The sequence below is a fragment of the Centruroides sculpturatus genome, unplaced genomic scaffold (assembly GCF_000671375.1).
Source record: "Centruroides sculpturatus isolate CEXI.00-Female unplaced genomic scaffold, Cexi_2.0 scaffold1623, whole genome shotgun sequence".
NCBI classification, from domain to species: domain Eukaryota; kingdom Metazoa; phylum Arthropoda; class Arachnida; order Scorpiones; family Buthidae; genus Centruroides; species Centruroides sculpturatus.
In genome coordinates this window covers 57216-75661 of record NW_019385763.1, presented here as the reverse complement: position 1 = coordinate 75661, position 18446 = coordinate 57216, and the positions used below count along the sequence as shown (strand labels likewise).

General features: G+C 39.2%; 1 protein-coding gene across 1 annotated transcript; it reads right to left on the bottom strand.

The window, feature by feature from the left end:
* Positions 1 to 1222: 1222 nt before the first annotated feature.
* On the bottom strand, positions 1223 to 18093 carry LOC111641873 (poly(rC)-binding protein 3-like). Its single transcript, XM_023388126.1, has 12 exons — positions 18001 to 18093; positions 9259 to 9358; positions 8417 to 8440; positions 8248 to 8280; positions 7282 to 7398; positions 6685 to 6813; positions 6111 to 6239; positions 5287 to 5403; positions 4759 to 4837; positions 4546 to 4675; positions 4127 to 4246; positions 1223 to 3651 (listed from the first exon to the last, which is right to left on the bottom strand). Exons 2-12 carry the CDS (start codon positions 9331 to 9333, stop codon positions 3330 to 3332), a joined length of 1275 nt encoding a protein of 424 aa, XP_023243894.1. The 5' UTR covers positions 9334 to 9358; positions 18001 to 18093; the 3' UTR covers positions 1223 to 3329.
* Positions 18094 to 18446: the final 353 nt, after the last annotated feature.

Sequence of the window (18446 nt, the reverse complement as noted above, 5' to 3'; positions counted from 1 at the left end):
TATTTTCATATAATTAAAATTAATATTTATTTATTTTTTAGAGAATACGAGGGAAGAGGCGCTTCCAACGCTTCTAATGACGGCACGCCACTGTCATACATATACACTTGTAATAAAACTTTACGGTGGGGGTCAATGTGAGGCTTTGGAAAGTGATTGGCGGTCCACGGTTAAAAAAGTTTGGCGACCCCTGCTATAAGGTCTGCCCGCGTGAGGAAGGCACATAAAATTTCTATCGCATTGTCAACAGACTCGTCTATTATTTTAGGTAGTATAATAAGAATGAAATAATTACGACGTATTAGTCTGTACCCTGTTTTATACTTTATACCCTTATTTGTGTAGATGAGCTAGCTTTTCCTATTTTACATCATCGCATTCTTTTAGAGTGCCTTCTTCGGGCGAACAGACTATTAATTTAAAATTTCGGAATTAAGCTAAACATATCAAGTGAATCCACGGACCTCTTTACCAGTGCGACAAAGTCTGTGTGTACGCCATAGAATAATACTTTTAAGCACACAAAATATATGTAATTGATTTCCTTTGTAACTCTATCGAAACAGTTATGAAAATTTACTGCCTGATGCTATCACGTTACTATTTCACATATATCTATGGTTTCTATTGGTGAGTCACAAATTGGGATCCAGAGATCTATGGGAAACTAAGTGTTCGACACGCGAAGAAAACTCGAAAAACAACGCGTGGTTAGGGGCCAACCCGCGACCTAGACAACCAGTGTTTAGTGCCACTAGTGGGCCGATTAACCAGGTACTGTCGATACAAGTGTGTGCTTGTTGATATTAGATTTCAGTTCGAGATTAGTGAAAGTTCACGGATCCCAGAATAAGAACCCCTGGTGTACACTCATTGAATTTCAGTTCGAAAAAGTTCGCAAACACTAAAAACTATTCTTGTGTAAGAATATGGATTGAGATTTCATGGATATTTTCGAATTTTAATGAATATTTTCAATAAGTTTAGACAATTAGACAATAGTAGCGTATAGTGTCATACGCTATGGTAATATTCAAAGATTATTTAACATAAATTATATAAAACTCCGTACATACATAAAAATCCGTTTGGTGATATAATGTTGGTTTTTAATTATTTCACGTATGTATAAATATATATATATATATATATATATAATGGACATATTATAATGTAATTTTACGAAACACAGTAAATCAACTCAACAAACTTATACATATTATTGGGATGAAAATTCTATTTAGACGTACTTTATACATTCTAATCGTTTGATTTGTTATATACATATAAACATATTGTTTTTTTGATTGTAACTGAGCAATAATTGATATTGCTAACCAACTTCACTGCTCTAAATTACACACATTTAAACGTTCCAATGCAGTCCATAAATTATACATAAGATATAATACATCGATTTCTAATTTCTAGTCTATAATTATTATTGACTATACATCGTGCAGCACGTTCGCTAGAACGTCCCCCCTATTCGATTCCCATTTCAGACGTTCGTAATTTAACAAAATAAATGTCATATATCAAATTGCATTTTGTACACGTTCCAAGACTATCACTCGACCGAACACGTACAGTACGTAAAATAAAGGAAGTAAATGGAAATTCTGATATGTATTGCAGGTAAATTACACTGTGACATCATAATAATTAAGATTATGCAAGCGTACAATATACGATATTCTTTAGTGTTAAGTAGTTCTTCGTAAGGAAAAATAATGAAAATTTCTTATCACAACACCGATACGTTACTGTTATCTCTACGTAATACATAAACAACAGATATATTTATTCGTGCAGTCACACCTCGATTTAGCGCAACCCTTAAATAGTGCAAACGTCGTAATGTGTCAATCAAAGAACCTATTTTTTAGAGCCAATTTCAGAGTCGAATAAATGGTAGCGCTAAATCGAAGTGCTTGACTGCCTACTTTGGTCGTTTTTCTCTTTGATCTTTAACTGTTTCAATAATAATAACTAACTATGAAAAGTTATTATTATTATTGAAGAAGGAAAGAATTGGATCTAGTGAAGCTTGCAGAAACACACATTACACATCGCGTTAAGACATACTTCAATACTTTTCAAGAACTCAGTATTGTGGAATATACAAACTACCGTTAATTTAACGCAAGTTCTTTCAGTTGAAAACTTCATTACACCGTAGAAAACTAAAGAATTAAGCTTGTAAACACCATCGTAAATGACAAACTACATGTAAAAAATCGTAAAGTAAATTTTTACATCATTTACACATTGTTAAAAAGACACCACAACGTATACGACATAAACAAAATATTCCTATACACTTCTTGTGTGACGTAAGACAGAGTGAAAATACTCGTTATTATACATAACAATATTTAAACAATATTTATAACACTTAATTCTACTTAATATTTAATCTTTCGGATTTCATTAAATGATTGCTTCTATAGAAAATAAACTCGATTTCCTCATTATACAGGGCGATTTAAAAGTATCCACACTTTAGACATACGTGTCGCTTAACATGCATTCACTTCTGACGTAGAATGTGATTTAATGTAACATTTCACCGAATACACATATAGATGCATGTTAACGCGTCTGATATTATGTGTGCATACAACCCTTTAGACAGGAAAAGGTCAGCCTGCAGCTCTGGGGATTCGGGTTCGAGTTCTGGTCAGCAACCACTGGGACATTTCGTAGATGCATTAGTTCACCCTAGGCAGTAAGAGCGCCTTTTCTCCTTACCTATTTTCGAATCCAGAACCAAAATGAAGGCTGCCATGTAGGGATTGACGGGCTCGGTGTACCTTATTCGACCCATAATGATACAATTTAAAGCCAATAATCGATCATTAGATTTCCAGGGGGGAATTTCTGTGTGAAAGAAGCAATCCACCCGTGGACAGATCACTCACTTCCAAAGGATTATGGAAAACAGATCACAAAAGCTTCTCGAGGTTCCTGAACCAGACTCGAATCCAAACCCAGATTGCCAGGATGATGCCTTTACCGTCTCATTTCGTGGAATTCGGTCCGAGACATTCTTGGCCCCTCCGTTATCATTGACTGCCCGTTGTGGGCTTTCTTGAACCCATAAAAGCATGAAAGAAAGGCCTTCTTAGTAGTCATAGGATAGAGAATTTTTAAAAATTGATTAAATAGTCTGCGTATTATACGGAGACTTTTCATGAAACACAAATTTCCTATCCGAAATTCAATTAACATTTAACCAAACTTTGGCATTGTCACATGTCAGTAACCTCCATTTAGGAGACGATTATTCCCAACAATACCGCTTGCTGTATTCACAGATAATTCACTCAATACGGAGAGAACTTATTCTTTTCGGACTTCTTACCTCCATTGTGATTGGTGGAACCGCGAATTTTCGTGGTAAGGTTTTTTCGGTTCTGGTTGGCCACGGAATTCGATTCGGCAGCAAAAAGGGCGGAGGTGGCGGGAGAAGAAGCGGCAACGGCCGCCGCCGCGGCGGTCAAGCTAATAGCGAAGGAGGTGGGTTTCATCAGCTGACTTAAGGGGATGGCCAATGGACTCGGGCTCGTGCTCAGGGTGGTGACAGAGGCAGAGGTGGAGGCGGGGCTAGAAGTCGGGTCCAATGTCATATTCTTATGCAATTCCATACTGCAGAGATAGAAAACAGAACAAAAAGACGTTATAAACGAAATTTTGGGAATTTGGCATGATATTCGAAAGAGGAATCTACGATTTCGAATCTCGAGTAGTGTCACGGGTCCATTAATTTAGATCTTGTGTGTAATCAGATGTGTGGCTTGTGTATAATAAAATAAGGTATAAGAAATTCTGGCGTAATCCGTAGACCAATAGAATTTTAATAGATTAATTTCAGGCGCTATTTACTTATCCGACCTACTAGTTGCTAAAATTCCAAAACGCTAGTTTATTATGATTTGTGTATACTGCGCTCCCTAAGCCAAGACACAAACAATGAAGAGCCGTTTAAAAACGATGGTCGACACAAATAATGGGACTCCTCGAACATGAAGCCCTCAGCCACGATTTATCCAGTGTATACGTAAATATGACATAGGACATCGATATTCGACATAAATAATAATAGAGACTCGAGGACACTCACCTAGTATTGATGAGGTATTGAGCCAGATTAATGGCTTCCGGAGTTCCTGAAATAGTTACCGTCCTGTCTTTACATCCCTCTTCGGTGTTGGATATTTTAATGGTGGCTCCGGATAATTGCCTGTTTTGTAATGAAAAAAATAAATAATTTAATAAGATATATGTTCATACAAAATGATTTGATGATACGTGGCCAAGTGATTAAGGTGTCAGTTTCTGCTCTGAGGGACCCCAGAACTTATCCGGAAGGGTCGAAAATCCCAGAAATTTTTCAGGGGTGATCTGTTACTTCGTTCCTCATTACCTGGCCACACTATCGTAGGCCACGATGGGCGTGGAAAAAAGGCCCTCTTACCGCCCATAGGGCCAAGTTTAAAACAAAAGATTACAGTATCCTACACCTATTTAAAATAGACTCACCTGATCTCGTTGATCTTGGCTCCACCTTTTCCGATAACGCAGCCAATGAGATCGTTTGAAACACTCATTTCCGTGGTGCTGGTAGCAGTACCCTGACGCAGAGCGTCACTGGCGGCCAGGCTCGCCAGAGCTACAAAACAAAACGTGAAATCACAGTCGATCACTCTGATCGAAATATATTTTGTAAAGTAAATCGGCACGAAAAGTATTTACCCGAAGATCCTAACGTCGTCAGGCCCGGTCCCGGAAGCAGTGGCGCGTGCTGCAACGCCAATTGGTGTAACTTGGTAAGCTGGAGAGTAAACGTATAGAGTTAAAAAATCGCGAACTCGTGATTACGTTAACTACCTAAATTATGCAATGCATAACATTTCCAAGCCCTTAGAACTTAGCAGAAGTTCTAAGGGCTGCTCACACAAAGGGGCTAAAGCGTTTTTTTATCTTCGATTTATATTCGACTGAACACTGGATATTATGTATTGCAACGCGAGATCCGACCACGACCCTCGAGACATTTCATAGTTACTTGAGGATTAAAGCATCATTCTACGTCGTTTAGTGCGCTGTTAGTCTCTCACAATTTGCTCGTGATAAATCGAGGGGACCATACAATCGCACGCGCAATGACGCTATTTCGTAAAACGCGAGATTTAACAACTCATTGCCGGAAGTATTGTACAATATGCCCGCGAGATTCGGTGAATTTAAAAGTAGTGCAGGCATAATCGAACCGATACTTACATCCGGATGAGGAATGGCATATTGACCCTGCACAGTATATGCTTGACCTCCAGCGAAGATGACGGGTGGCATGGCCGGTTTCGGGCGATAGGGGATAGTTGCTCCTTTCGGTGGCGACTACAAACGAGAATTAGACTTTTAATTTCAAAAATTCATAAAAATTTGGACATAAGAATTAAAATTAGATTTATTTCTAAACTCTCTGTCTTGTGATCCAGAGGAGGACTGGCCCACTGGGCAATCTGGAATTTTTGTCTTGAATATGGGCCGAAAATTTGGCATTGTCTGGACATCAGATTTCACACTTAGCCAATCAGAAGTTTCATCTATGACACGTCGTTTATATTTTGCCAATCATACGAGTCTAACATGGCGATTTAACAAACCGAAAGTTCCGCCATTATTTCTCTCTCGCTTCAAATTTTAAGTACTTGCTGCGTATTTTAATTTAAAAGTTTGTCGTTCTCTGCATATATTTTAATACATTATTCCTTATATTTTTTAAAAAATACTTTCTGGGACCAACCGTTATCGGAGATAATCCATGAAAAATTGTGGAGTGTTGTTCGTCCGGATTCGATTCCGGATCCCCAAATCGGTAGACTGAGGCCTTAACCGCATCGGCCATCCATCTGAAGAGGATGAAATCATTCTTATGATAATTAATAAAGAATTCTGATTAAGAGTAACAGCAATATCATCACGAGATGTGGCATGTAGAAGTGTGTGACGCGTTGCTGTAAACGTATAATGAAAGATCTCTGATGAGTTTTGGGCCACCCCGTGTTTTACGATTTATAAAACGAAACAGATTCGAAACTAACCTCCATCATGACGCAGCAAATTTGGTAGATGCATTTGGTGATGGATTCCGCCGTTCCAGATACAGTGACGGCTCTTTCTGTTGAGTTTGGAAGCATTTCACTAGCAACTTGTATCGACGCTCCAGTCACCTGTTAATATTAAGGTCACCATCATCTCTTGTACTGTACTTATACTGTATAAAGTTAATATAATAAAATAATCTACAAGCCATTTATTTCGAGATATACGTATACTGTTGACCCTCGATTTTACGAACCCCGATGTAACAGAATTCGGAAAAAATGGATCAAATCCGCTTGTTGCAAGGCACCCACACTGCACTGAATATCCACCAGACAGAGTGTGTTGATATCTATTGCTTCTTCTTTCAACTAATTGCAGTGTTTGTTATATCGAGGATCAACTATATGTACAGTTTATAATAAAGATATAGTTCTATCCTAAATAATTAAAACATTTAACCAATCTGACACTGGTGGGCAATACAAAGTGGAATCGCCTGATGTTGGTGAGAAGTTTATTACATAATTTTATTATTTACGTTTTTATTCAATAAAAGGACAGGAAGCTTACCTCTCGAATTTCTTTAATCTTGGACCCTCCTTTACCAATTAAGGAACCGCACTGACTGGCGGGAACGATGAGGCGTAGCGTCACAGGCGGTTTGGGAAGGTTGGCTTCGGTGGGACCGCTCTGCAGATCCTGAAAAGATAAAAATGTCGTAAACTACCACCGGAACATTAAGCGGAATTTGCGAGCGTCACAATAAATGCCATTCTTTAATTACAGAGTTCGTTTCTAAACTGCAATGTACAGGGTGTTTCAGACGATCCGTACCACCTTGCATAAAGAATCTCAGCTTTGTTGACACATGATACGTTTTTTATATCTTCGTACATTGTAGGACGCCTCTGGTATACAATATCATTAATTAATAGTATCTCCTAGTAGATAGCTCGCGCACGTTAAATCGGGCGTTTGGCATTACAGCAAAACCTCGATTTAACGGACTAATTGAGAGAAAGGAAGTGCCCGCTATTTCCGAAGTCCGTTAAATAGAATGTGTAAGGTGTGTTAAAAATGTTATTATGATGTATAAATATAAATAAATAATGGACATTGTCAAATTTGCATCTGTTTTCTCACCTTTCTTAAATAGAATAGTCTTACCTGTTGGAATTTAGTGGCCACCATCGAGAAGGCCTTGAGAATCGCCTGACTGGATCCCGTGACGGTAACGATGCGTTCCGGACAGGAACCATCCGAGATGTTAATTTTAGCGCCACTCTGAAAAAAAAGTAATAATTAGCGCGATACCACCGAAAATAAATTAGGAAAGAGTCCGCTCTGTAATCCCTAGATGACAACCTTATGTTAATTAAGCACTAATTCTGCGTGTAAGTACTAATACTGTCTATTATATCTCTAACAGTAATTGATCTGAAAATGGGTATTAGAAGTATGTTTTAATAGAAGAAGGACATTTTTCAAAGTCCAAATGAAGATCTCTCTGCATATTCGTAGACTTCATTCTGTCCATAGAGAGGACATGCTCCTTATTTTAATATTGTAAACAGGACAAGCTTAGTGGCGCGTTATAATTTCCCGAGGTCCCAAAAAAATTTGAATTCGAGGCCCCACATAGAGTGCTGACTTCAAACATTTTTGTTTGGGGATTTTGGGGGAATCCTCCAATATCCTCGTTCGTTTTTAACGTGATCTCTGCGCTGTGCAGGTGTACTCTGCACTTGCGCCAAACCGGCAATCTAGGGCCCCGGATATGGCCCAAATTTAAATTTCAAAATATAAAAGATTATAAGTTTTATAAACTCTTTATTTGCCCTTTTTCCCCGTAGGATAATGCGCCACAGCACGCTTTCAATTTTGACCGTAGAGAAAATATGCTCTTAGTTTTGACACCGCAGAGAGGACATACTCTTGCAATAATTCTACTTTTAGCTCCTACAATTATTTTATTTATTAAACTATTTCTAAATTTTGAATGCGAACCTAAAAATACCTGAGAATAAATGGCATAAACTGGAGTAGTTAACAGAAACTTGGGTGAATTCCGGTGACGTGAAAAATGGAGAAAGACGACAACCGGAAGCGGAAATAAAACAAAGTATAACTCACCTCTTCTCGGAATTTCTTGATGTTGTCGCCTTTCTGTAACGAAATAATAAACATTAAATTCGTTTTTTATACCGTAAAGTAAGTCTGTTCGTGTTTTAAAATACTTTAAAGCCCGATAGAAACCAGCGTAATGTTTCCCAAGGAAGAAAGAAAAATGAAAAGTTCTTACCTTACCAATTATGCTGCCCACTTCCTGCAAGAAAAAAAGAAAGTTTTTTATAATATTATAATATTTATAATTTATAATATTAAGATAATATCTTAACAACCTGCAATTTGTAAATTAAAAAAAAAAAAAAAAAACTAATATATAGTAACAATACAAACCACAGGCCTAAATAGCGCCACACAACGTCAAGCAAGCGCCTCATAAACATTAAATAAATGATCTTTGTGACGCAATAAAAGTTACAAATGTAAATAAATTATAAATGTTAGTTTTGGTGTGGTTAACAGTAAATGCATTTTGAATATTAACTCTTATTAAAAAAATAAAAAAAATCAAGCCCGAATATACTATAACGATTAAGTTTAACACGAGATGGCGGTAAATCAGCCTATCTCTAATCTAAATTACGTAATACCTATGTAATTAACTAACCAAGTTCTAGCCAAAAATTAATTTGATTTTTAATTTTTATTATATGTTTTGGTTATGATTACTCTTTTAAATAACGTTATACACTCACTTCGAAAACCAAAAATTTCCAGTCTTAATAAGAGATTATCTCAAATTTTTCTCTTTAGCTCTATGGGGGAAAACTATGTAACACACAACGCCATTGCTGGACTTTAGTACACACTTTTGGAAACATATTATTTACAGTTCGATTTGCCACGCCATAATATAGAAATTTAAATACACCTTACGCTATGAAACAACGTTACACCAAATTCCCAATATGGCGTCTCTGCACAAAAATTCTCGAGAGCATTTTCGATTGTCGGACGAAGAGTTTAATGAATGGAAGAGCAAATAAAAGGAGAAAGAAAGTGATAGGTTTTACTTACTTTTCCTTGCATGATGAGTCTGACGGTGAGAGTGACGCATGGGGCGTCGTCGCTCTTGCAATCGACAGTGGCCATTCCGCGGTCGATCCCGGACCCAGATCTAAAGAAAAGAATTTCAATTAATCGGAATCTCTGCCCTTCATTTACATAATTTTGCGATGCATAAAGTTCTCCTATTGGCTTACACTATTCGCCAAAAGTAAGAGTTGAAATTTTCGAAAATTTCAAATATTTTTATTAGTTCTTAAACATTTCTACGTCATTAAGTGTATTTATATTTATGAATGGTCACTTATCTTTTCATGTTTCTGCTAAATAACCGCCGAATTTCTATCATTCGCGATTTAACGCATCTTTTGTGATTGATTTCAAGGCAACACTGCAAACAGTTTCGAGAAATATCGACGATTTCCTCACGAACACCCAAATACACTTAAAAGGCCGAAGAAAAGATATCTCTATCCAATTTATCTACAAAAAATTTCAAGAAAGTTTTTGCATGTGCTGTTCCAGATGTTTCGAATCCCTTCCCTCAAAAGCCAGCAGCTCCATTGTGAAGATCTAGCTGAGTCCACGTTGGGCCCGGAATAAAGGCTCTCTTAGTCCCTTTACATGAAAAAAGTTATTGACTATATTGTAGTTATAATGTTCTCTATTTTTCGTGTATTTTCGTAAATTTCGTGTTCTCTATTAAAAAAACAGTCCGTATATTTTACAATATTCTGTAATCCGTAATCAAGGTAATAGCAACAATATGTGTCATTGAATCAACCTTCTTTCATTATCTTCGAATTACGAGCGTAATTTAATACTTAAATTATAACATCTAGTCAAAATGGATAGTCTCCGGTATTCGTACAAAACACAATGAGCTAAAACTGAATACAGCCCAACATTGGTCAAGTAGATAAAGCCACTGAATGCTGGGGTTCGCGTCTGACCAATGTTCCTGTGCACGTGAAGTTTGTTATGTTTTCTCCTCGTATCTAACACCTAAACAGAAGTCATAGAAAGTTTTCCATAAAATGTCTTCCTGGGAGGCATCCCATTCTTGATACACTTAAACTGTGCACCATTTTATTCATCAATCTAATCCATTGAAGAAGGATTTGAATTGTGAAAACACTCTCTACCACATTCACATTGGGCCATCATCTAAATTTATCGAGGTCTTCGTGAAATTCCTTCAAATCGGCAAGAGGCTGTCTTTTGATATATGTTCATTTATCTGATTTTGGCATTCGAACGTGGGCTTTTATTTATTATCTGCGTGTTCGCCGCTACATTGTTTTGGACGTTAAAATAGATTTTACTACTGCCGTTGTAGGGAATGGACCATCTCCCAAAAAATTTCTAAGGTTTTTCGACCGACACGGATTCGATTCCTGGCCCACCAGGCCGACGCTTTGACCGACTCTCATGTCAGTTTAACAATTGAAAGATGTCATCCGTGTAGACATTAGTCTAAAACTTTTATTTCTGTAAATTCTCCATTCAGTAGAGTTCACGTTGAAGAATGGTCACATATGAACCGAAATTAGAAATCCGATCCGCGATAGAATCGGTTGAATAGTTCCAGATCTTTGGGAACGAATAGAAGCTTTTATGTATAAATGTCATTGTGAGACTAGGACCAATATAAGGAGCGAAGTACTTCTTACAAGTTAGCCTATGCCTTACTCCAATGATTCTCAAACGGTGCGCCGCAAGAGATGGATGGCTAAATATGCCCGGAATATTATGAGAGTATATTTTCAAAATGAGAAGAAACCATTTATTACATCCATCATAAACTAATAACTCGGTTAGACCTATAGTGAACAGCTAATTTATAATTTAAAATATTTTTTAATTTTGTAGGTGAAGTGCACCAGAACATTCTTCATGTTTTGACAATGTGCCACGACCTAAAAAAGCTTAACCATTGACTTATGGCATCGCTAATAAGAGAACGAAAATATATACATGGACTTTAAATACAAGTAGAGTTTACTTTGATTTGTTTGAAACATTCTATTCCATTTTATAGTCCTGAAAAGAAGGTTAAATAGCTGAGCTGTTAAGGTGGCAGTCTACCGCTCTAGGACCCGGAAAACCGGATGGCTCGAAAACCCCGTGGAAAGTGGTCCGTCCCAGATATGTCGGGCCTCGTGAGGTTGCCCCATTGTACGCCTTGTCGAACTGGCGACGGGCTTGATAAAATCTTACTCTTAGTGCCCACAAAATGAAGAGAGTCAAAGAAAGTCCCGAAAAAGGATCTATAAAAACGTCGTTGTCGAAATTTTGGTAATAGATGCAATAGCTTTTTAAGCATTTCTTCAATAATTTATTTTAAAATATTTTGAAGTGAAATCCTTAATCTCTAATTTTATCTTTGCTTTTAAACTCTTTTCCTCTTTGGCGTAGTAGAAGGGCCTTTTATTCATATCCATCATGGGTTCGGTTGGACCACAAAGGGTGAGTTCCGAGACAGGAACCGATATACCACACAGACCTTCCATGAATTATTTATTCTTGAGGATTCCCGACTCGGACTCGTGCACGAATCCTTCGTAACAGTAACTTGATGTCTTTGCAGTCTAGGTCAGGGGTGAACACCCTTGGCACACGTGCCAAACTTGGTACTCCAACGCCGGACTCACATTGAAAATAAATATCCAACATCTTGTTTGCGTTTCGTAATTAATTTATCGGGTTTCTAAAGTGTGTATGTGGATTTTTGATTATTTAAAAAGGTTCTGTCAGTACTTAAAAGACACCAGGAAAAATTCCCCAAAATTTCGGTTAACACGAGAATTTTGCATCATAGATTTGGCATTTTGGCACGCGCACTTAAAAAGCTTGCCCAACCCTGGTCTAGGCCATCCAGCCGTCCTTTTTTTTGTGGTCAGTCACCGAAATAATATATTTATTTAAAAGACTGACTTTTCCACTGCCAAAGTTAACCTTTTATTTGTAAAAGGTTGATTTGTAATACTTTTTCAATAAAATTTATTTTTAATTTAACTGTATAGGAACTTCGTCCGAGAGGGGGCGTGCACGTTCGGAATATGAAGGGACATCGTCTGCTTGAACGTCTGCAGGTAAAATGACGGTTCCTGGATGATTTTATAAAGAATTATAATCTTGTCTTGTAGGAAAGTAAAAGCGTTTCGTTCTCGTTTATACTCCCTCGTGGTGCGGATTATTAGCGTAACTTCTTTAGATATTTATCCCAAAGCAAAGACGAAGGATCTCTTTTCTGACGTCATCACCTCAGAGCTGTACGGTGACGTATCTTCAAAATGAAGATTTTGCTATAGTTAAATTTGGCGACCCCTCGTCCTGTGTAACTTATTTCTCGGTATCTGTGATCAGGAACAAATTCTTATATTAAGATGGTTATATATATATACAGTACATTACTTACAAGGAGTTGCGTAACGTTCCTGACCAAAGTTTAACATCGCGTGTAGCGCCATCTTTTACGAGAATTTATTTTAAAAAGCTTAATTTTGATGGATGGTAGAGACGAGTTTTATATTTAAAATAATTGTAAATGCTAATAACGAGTAAAAATCTTCATTAAGTCAGGCCTCACTCGAGATAAAAGTGAACCCCTAAATTCCCACCCTGTCAGTGTGATGAGACAAACGGTATAGTTAAAAGGCCTCTTATTGGCCTGAATCTTGTCTCTACGTAATACTTGTATTGATATATCTCCTCTAATGTAAGCCTTAAAAAATTTGACCGAATTTAATGGCAGACAATCGTCCGGAATCGCACTGCTATTTTTGCTTTTGTTTTAGAAAGAGATACGACTTCTCGCAAATTTCGAGATCTGAGAAATTTATACGGACACAGGACGAACCCATTTTGTAGCGCGAATTAAGATTAATTGTAATGTATAAAGGCTACTCAAAAGTCAGTTAACTATTGTAATGATTGCATTGTTTTTGCCTTTATCACTCGTATAAACTGTCATTTAACCCAAAAAAGTTGTTCGTCACAATGCTCTAAATTTGGTTTAAGAGCGTGCCCGCACACAATGAAAAATACTCCGTTAACTGACTTTTGGACCGCCCTGTAATATATTCATATTTAGGGTGAATACCGTATTATAATTACAAATGGTCGTAAGATCAAAAATTGTTTCGGGGAAATCAATTTCGGTTTTACATATTGTAGCTTTTGGACCAAGAATTTTGGAACTTGCACTCTCTTCCTCCTAATGTCTAATTGGGCGAGGCCGTACTAAGACACGCCTACTGTTACGTCATTTTCGTACTTTGCACGAGAGAAAAGCATAATCTTATGATTCGTCTAGGCGAGAAGTAAGGGAGCCAATGGCATATCTTACGTAGCGACTAGACAAGCCCTTAAAATTTCGTCACCAATGAAGAAACTTTTGTAGGAATTACGATTTCTACTTCACTTTCCCGTGCATTTAAATAACAATAAACGTCATTCGCAACTCTGCGGTTAATACTGTTACTTAAAAGTTTGCCCTTTAGGTTCGATATAGGCACTCACCTTTTATATAGGATATTTTCAGAGTATCAAAGCACGCCTCACAAAACATTTTAACACAAGTATCTTATTAAAACAAAGGTCTGTACCGTGTAAAACAATGAAGAACACAGTAATTTCACTTTCTTCGATATAACGCTTGTTGGTCTTTATACTTCGGATCGTATCTTTCTTCCAAATCAATCATTCGTCGATGTTACGGTTTTGGATCGCCACTTGCACGTAACGCTTGCGTAAAACGTTTACGCTTTTGGTGGTAACGTAACACGATTAATCCCGTGTAACAGTTATTAAAGGGTTCGGTGATGTTATCACTTTTCGCTCGGAACCACCAAATAGTCGGCAATGTTGCACGAGACGTGCTCGACCATCGTGCAAGCTTGCCATTGCAACTGACGTCAAGAACGAGCCGAATTTTTTCCGCCATTTTAAGAAAAACGTTAACATTTTACGCACGCGTCACGCGGAAGCGAAGGCCACTCTTTTGACATCATTACGCGGATAAAAAGGCGAAAGTATCGAGGCGTAAGACCAGCTCCGAGTGACTTGACAATTCCGCTTCCGGTCCGGAATGCAGACTTTTCCGAGCAAACCGGAAATGCTTCTTACGTAATCCGATACCTTTAGAATAGCGGAAGCACGAGGACGTCATTACAGGCAAGACCCCACGCGTAACGTCATAGAAACGAATCGTCGTTCCCTCTTATGACGCGAAAAAATAGTAATAAACGAGGGTGTAGTGTCGCCGAAAATTCACCAACTTTGTCATTTTTCTAAAGGAATTAACTGTCAATACGGTAAAATCTCCGCTTTAAAATAGACTAGGACCCATCTCGAGTGATATATTCCATTGTAACGAAACAAAAGAAAGATTCTTCTTTCGGCCATCGTCGGATCGAGGACCAATTAGATTCGTTAAAAAAAGAGGAGGCAACCGGAAATGAATGTAGAAAACTGCATTCATTTCCGATTGCCTCCTCTTTTTTTTTTTTTTTTTTAACGAATCGAATCAATCCTGGAGCGTACGACAGCTGAAAGAAGAATGGGAAGGAAGGTCTTTCTTTCAGAAATACGGAAAAGAATTTAAGGTTGACACTTCGCTACTAATTAATAAGTTTTCAAAAAAGACATAAACGGGTCAGAATGTTTCTGCATTCACAATTTTCTTTCATGTAAACACGTATGTGCGAGCTTACAGAAATCCAACACTAAACTTTGCTAATTTATCAACTATTAAGTTGATAAATTAGCAAAGTTTAGTGTTAGATTTTCAAGAGGGATCATGGCACGTGACAAACTTGATCCTAGCACACAAGAAAATTGCTGGAAAAGAAACTGTCCATTCATCAGCCCCCGTCCACATGAGTGTGATTATTTTACATAGAACCCTCACTGAAGTTTTTCTTCTATCTACCGGGTGGACCAAAAGTCAGTTAACACACATGCATATGTTAATATATGCCTATGCCTTTTTAAAATATTAATATAGCCTATTATATTGTTATGAAGGACATAATTAATTCCCCCGTAAGCAATTGCTTAATAATAGGAGAATCTCGTTACGTCTTCATATTTCGGAATATTAAAGATACACTCGTTTTGTCAGACGAGAGTACGCTGTTGTGTCGCTAAGACGTCATTTTGCACATTTTCGTTAAAAAGAAAACAGAGAAATGACGTCAAATTGATACAAAGACGTATTGTACACTATTTTGACAAAACAAATACACCTTAGTCCTGTTCGTAACGTCCAGAAACTATACACTTTAGAGTCGATTTGACATCATCTCTGGTTTTTACAATGAGCGAGTTGAAAAAATGACGTCAAATTGACGTAAATTAAGAATTTCTTGAGCAATGTGTCCTAAAAGATAACATTCGCAATTTAATACAGAGAAAGATCATTCGGGAGGGGCATTTTCCTTTCTAGCTCGGTGCCAAGACTAGAAAAACTGACTTCGGATCGATAGTTCTGTGTAAAGTTTGACGTCACACTGTTACATAGATGGAAACATTGAAGTTGTGCCACTGTCCTTAAGTCCAGAGCCGGCCCTACCATAGGGCGAAAGGAGCAGCCGCTCCAGGCGCTAAGTCCTTGGGGGCGCCTCAGTGGTAAAGAAAATTAAAGGGTATAAATTTGGGGCAACCAAGGGCAGTGGCGTAGCGAGGGGTGCAAGGGGGTGTATCAAGCACCGGGCGCCACTCGCAGAAGGGCGCCCAAATGGTCTCCAAGACAAACTATATGTGTTTCTGGAGAGGGCGCCAATAAAGTGTCGTGCCCAGAGCGCCAGCTATGTTCGCTAAGCTACTGACCAAGGGAGCGCCATAATAGGATCTCGCTCCATCCTAAAACTTGCCTCGGGCCGGCACTGCTTAAGTCCATAATAATACAAGTGCGGGCGCACTGTCGTTATTAAGGGCTTAATACTAAATGACGTTGTCAGCTTTTTGAAGGAAATTTTGGAAGAAAAACAAACGAAAATTGAGTCAAATCCTTTAGAAAAACGTTCACTTTTTCCTTTAAAGGAGACAACTAAAATTTAGGTGCTTAAAGTTTTAGGCCCATCGATTGGTTGCCATTAGAGCAAATTTTCATGTAAATTTGACGTCATTCTTCAGAATTTCTGGACAGATGACGTCGAACTGACGTAAAACTGTGCACTAATCTCAACCAATTGAACAAATTCTTAGATTAGAGAATTTGAGGACCGTTTTGGCCCATTTCTTACGTATGTTCTACCGCACGTTACGAAATTACGATTGTAAAAAGCGAAAATCATCTGAAAATCGATTCCGACGCGAACGCCCTCGGCCCAGTCATTAAAAAAAAAAAAAAACGCGTACGTTTGGCTAAGGGCGGAGCGCCTTCCGATTTCCACTCCTCTCCGGACGCTCGCCTCCCGCCCGCTGGACTGAACACGCATCTAACAGGAGGCTCCGCCTTCTCCGCCGTCCGGATTGGCTTCCGAAGAACACGCCCCGCCCTCTCTCTTCCATCAATTGCGGGGTTAAACTGGACGCTCCAATAATTCGCGACCCTTTTAAGAACGCCCACAATTTCGAACGGGAGAGATTTTAAAAGACCAATAAAAGGGGGAGGGCAGGTTTCGATCGGTGTTTTTTTATTTTTTCTAAAGGGCCCCGTCTTCTCTTCGGTCTTCGAAAGAGTGCGAAACACCACTCGAATGTTCGTACGAACACGACAGGGGAGGGGAGGGAAGGGACTATCTTCAGTTTCGAATCTCCCCATTCGAAATCGTTTGTAATCCCCACTCAAATGGGTTGTACGACGACAAAATCTCTTTCTGGTTTTTCATTTTTATTTTTTTTTTATTTTTTGAAACACAAAAATCGATTTTTACGTCATCTCTCTCTCTCTCTCTCTCAATTCAAACACAGACCGAAGCGCTCTAGCCCCCTCCCGACATTAATTCGGTTCGGTTGGTCGAGACAATGCACGTTGTTTTTACGTAAATTCGACGTCACTCTTTAGTGTTTCACACTAGACCTGAAGATGTGACGTCGAACTGACGTAATGGGCTCTGTCTCGACTAATCGAACGTATCCTTTGTTTAATTAAAGAACGCATTGTTTTAGACTAGACACTTGGAAGGGAGTGTGTTTAAACATCGATTGGCTAGGAAAGTTCGAAAGAAAATGAACTTTTACTCCGTGTTTTTACTCAAACTTTATTTGTCACTTCATTTTCATAAATTGTATTCTGAGTGGTCGATCGATAGTAACGCGTATCCACATCCCACTTATAGCGTAGCGTTCACAAAATGGCGGCGGACGTCTCGGCATTCCTTTAAGCAATCGCCGCCGTCCGTCCACCTTCGTTCGCTCTCTCTTCTCTTCGCCCCTGGGGATCGGGCGGGACAACGAGACGATTCCGCCCCGCACGCGCCGGAAGACGGGAGAAAGCGTTGCCCTTCCGGTTCTGCCGGAACCGGAAGCGTCGCGACGCAGCGCGGCGGACGAGGGAACGAAGAGTGGAAGAGAGCGACGAAAGAAACGAGACGGCGGCGGACGAACACATGTATCGATCGTCGGTCGTGCAGAGGAAAGCGGGAGGAGGAAGCCAGACCGGGAGAGGAGCGGGGATGGCGGAGAGAGTGTGAGGCAAGCGGGAACCAAAAGACAGACGGAGACGGGTCCGGGGAAGGAGAAAGAGGCATCCGGCGAACGGATTCGATCGCAGGACGGAAGTAAAAGAGCTCGGGAAGGACGTACCTTGGCTGCGGACGGGAGGACCGTCGGAAAATTAGGCAGGAGCGGGACGGGACAAGCGGGAAAAGCGACGGCCACCGCGCCGGTCGGTGTATCGCTCCGCCGACCGCTTCGCAACCCCACCGCCTTCTTCCGCCCGGCGGTTGGACGCCTCGGACCGGCGGAATCTAGTGCGCTCCGCCGGAAATGACGCTTCTTCGTCGGCGGAAGAGAAAAGAGCGCGTACCGTTCCGTTTTCGGAAGTAAACGTCGTTCCGCTCGGCGGGAGGAAAGTCGGCGTTAAACGTCACACGATATGTTTAATTAATCGATTTGTGGCGAATTTAAGAAAGTGCAGCGTTCACTGAAAGTCGAGAATTTAAAAAAAAAAAAAAGTGGCGTCCTCTGGCTGAATTTATAGAGTAAAATTATTTGGTACGTTCGGAAAGGAACTCTTAATTGTATTGTCA

Coding starts and splice junctions, on each gene's coding strand:
- LOC111641873 (XM_023388126.1), bottom strand. CDS start 9,333: ATGGCCACTGTCGATTGCAAGAGCGACGACGCCCCATGCGTCACTCTC. Junction 8,281..8,416: donor TGGGCAGCATAATTGGTAAG/GTAAGAACTTTT, acceptor ATTTCGTTACAG/AAAGGCGACAACATCAAGAA. Junction 6,240..6,684: donor AGATTAAAGAAATTCGAGAG/GTAAGCTTCCTG, acceptor TAATATTAACAG/GTGACTGGAGCGTCGATACA.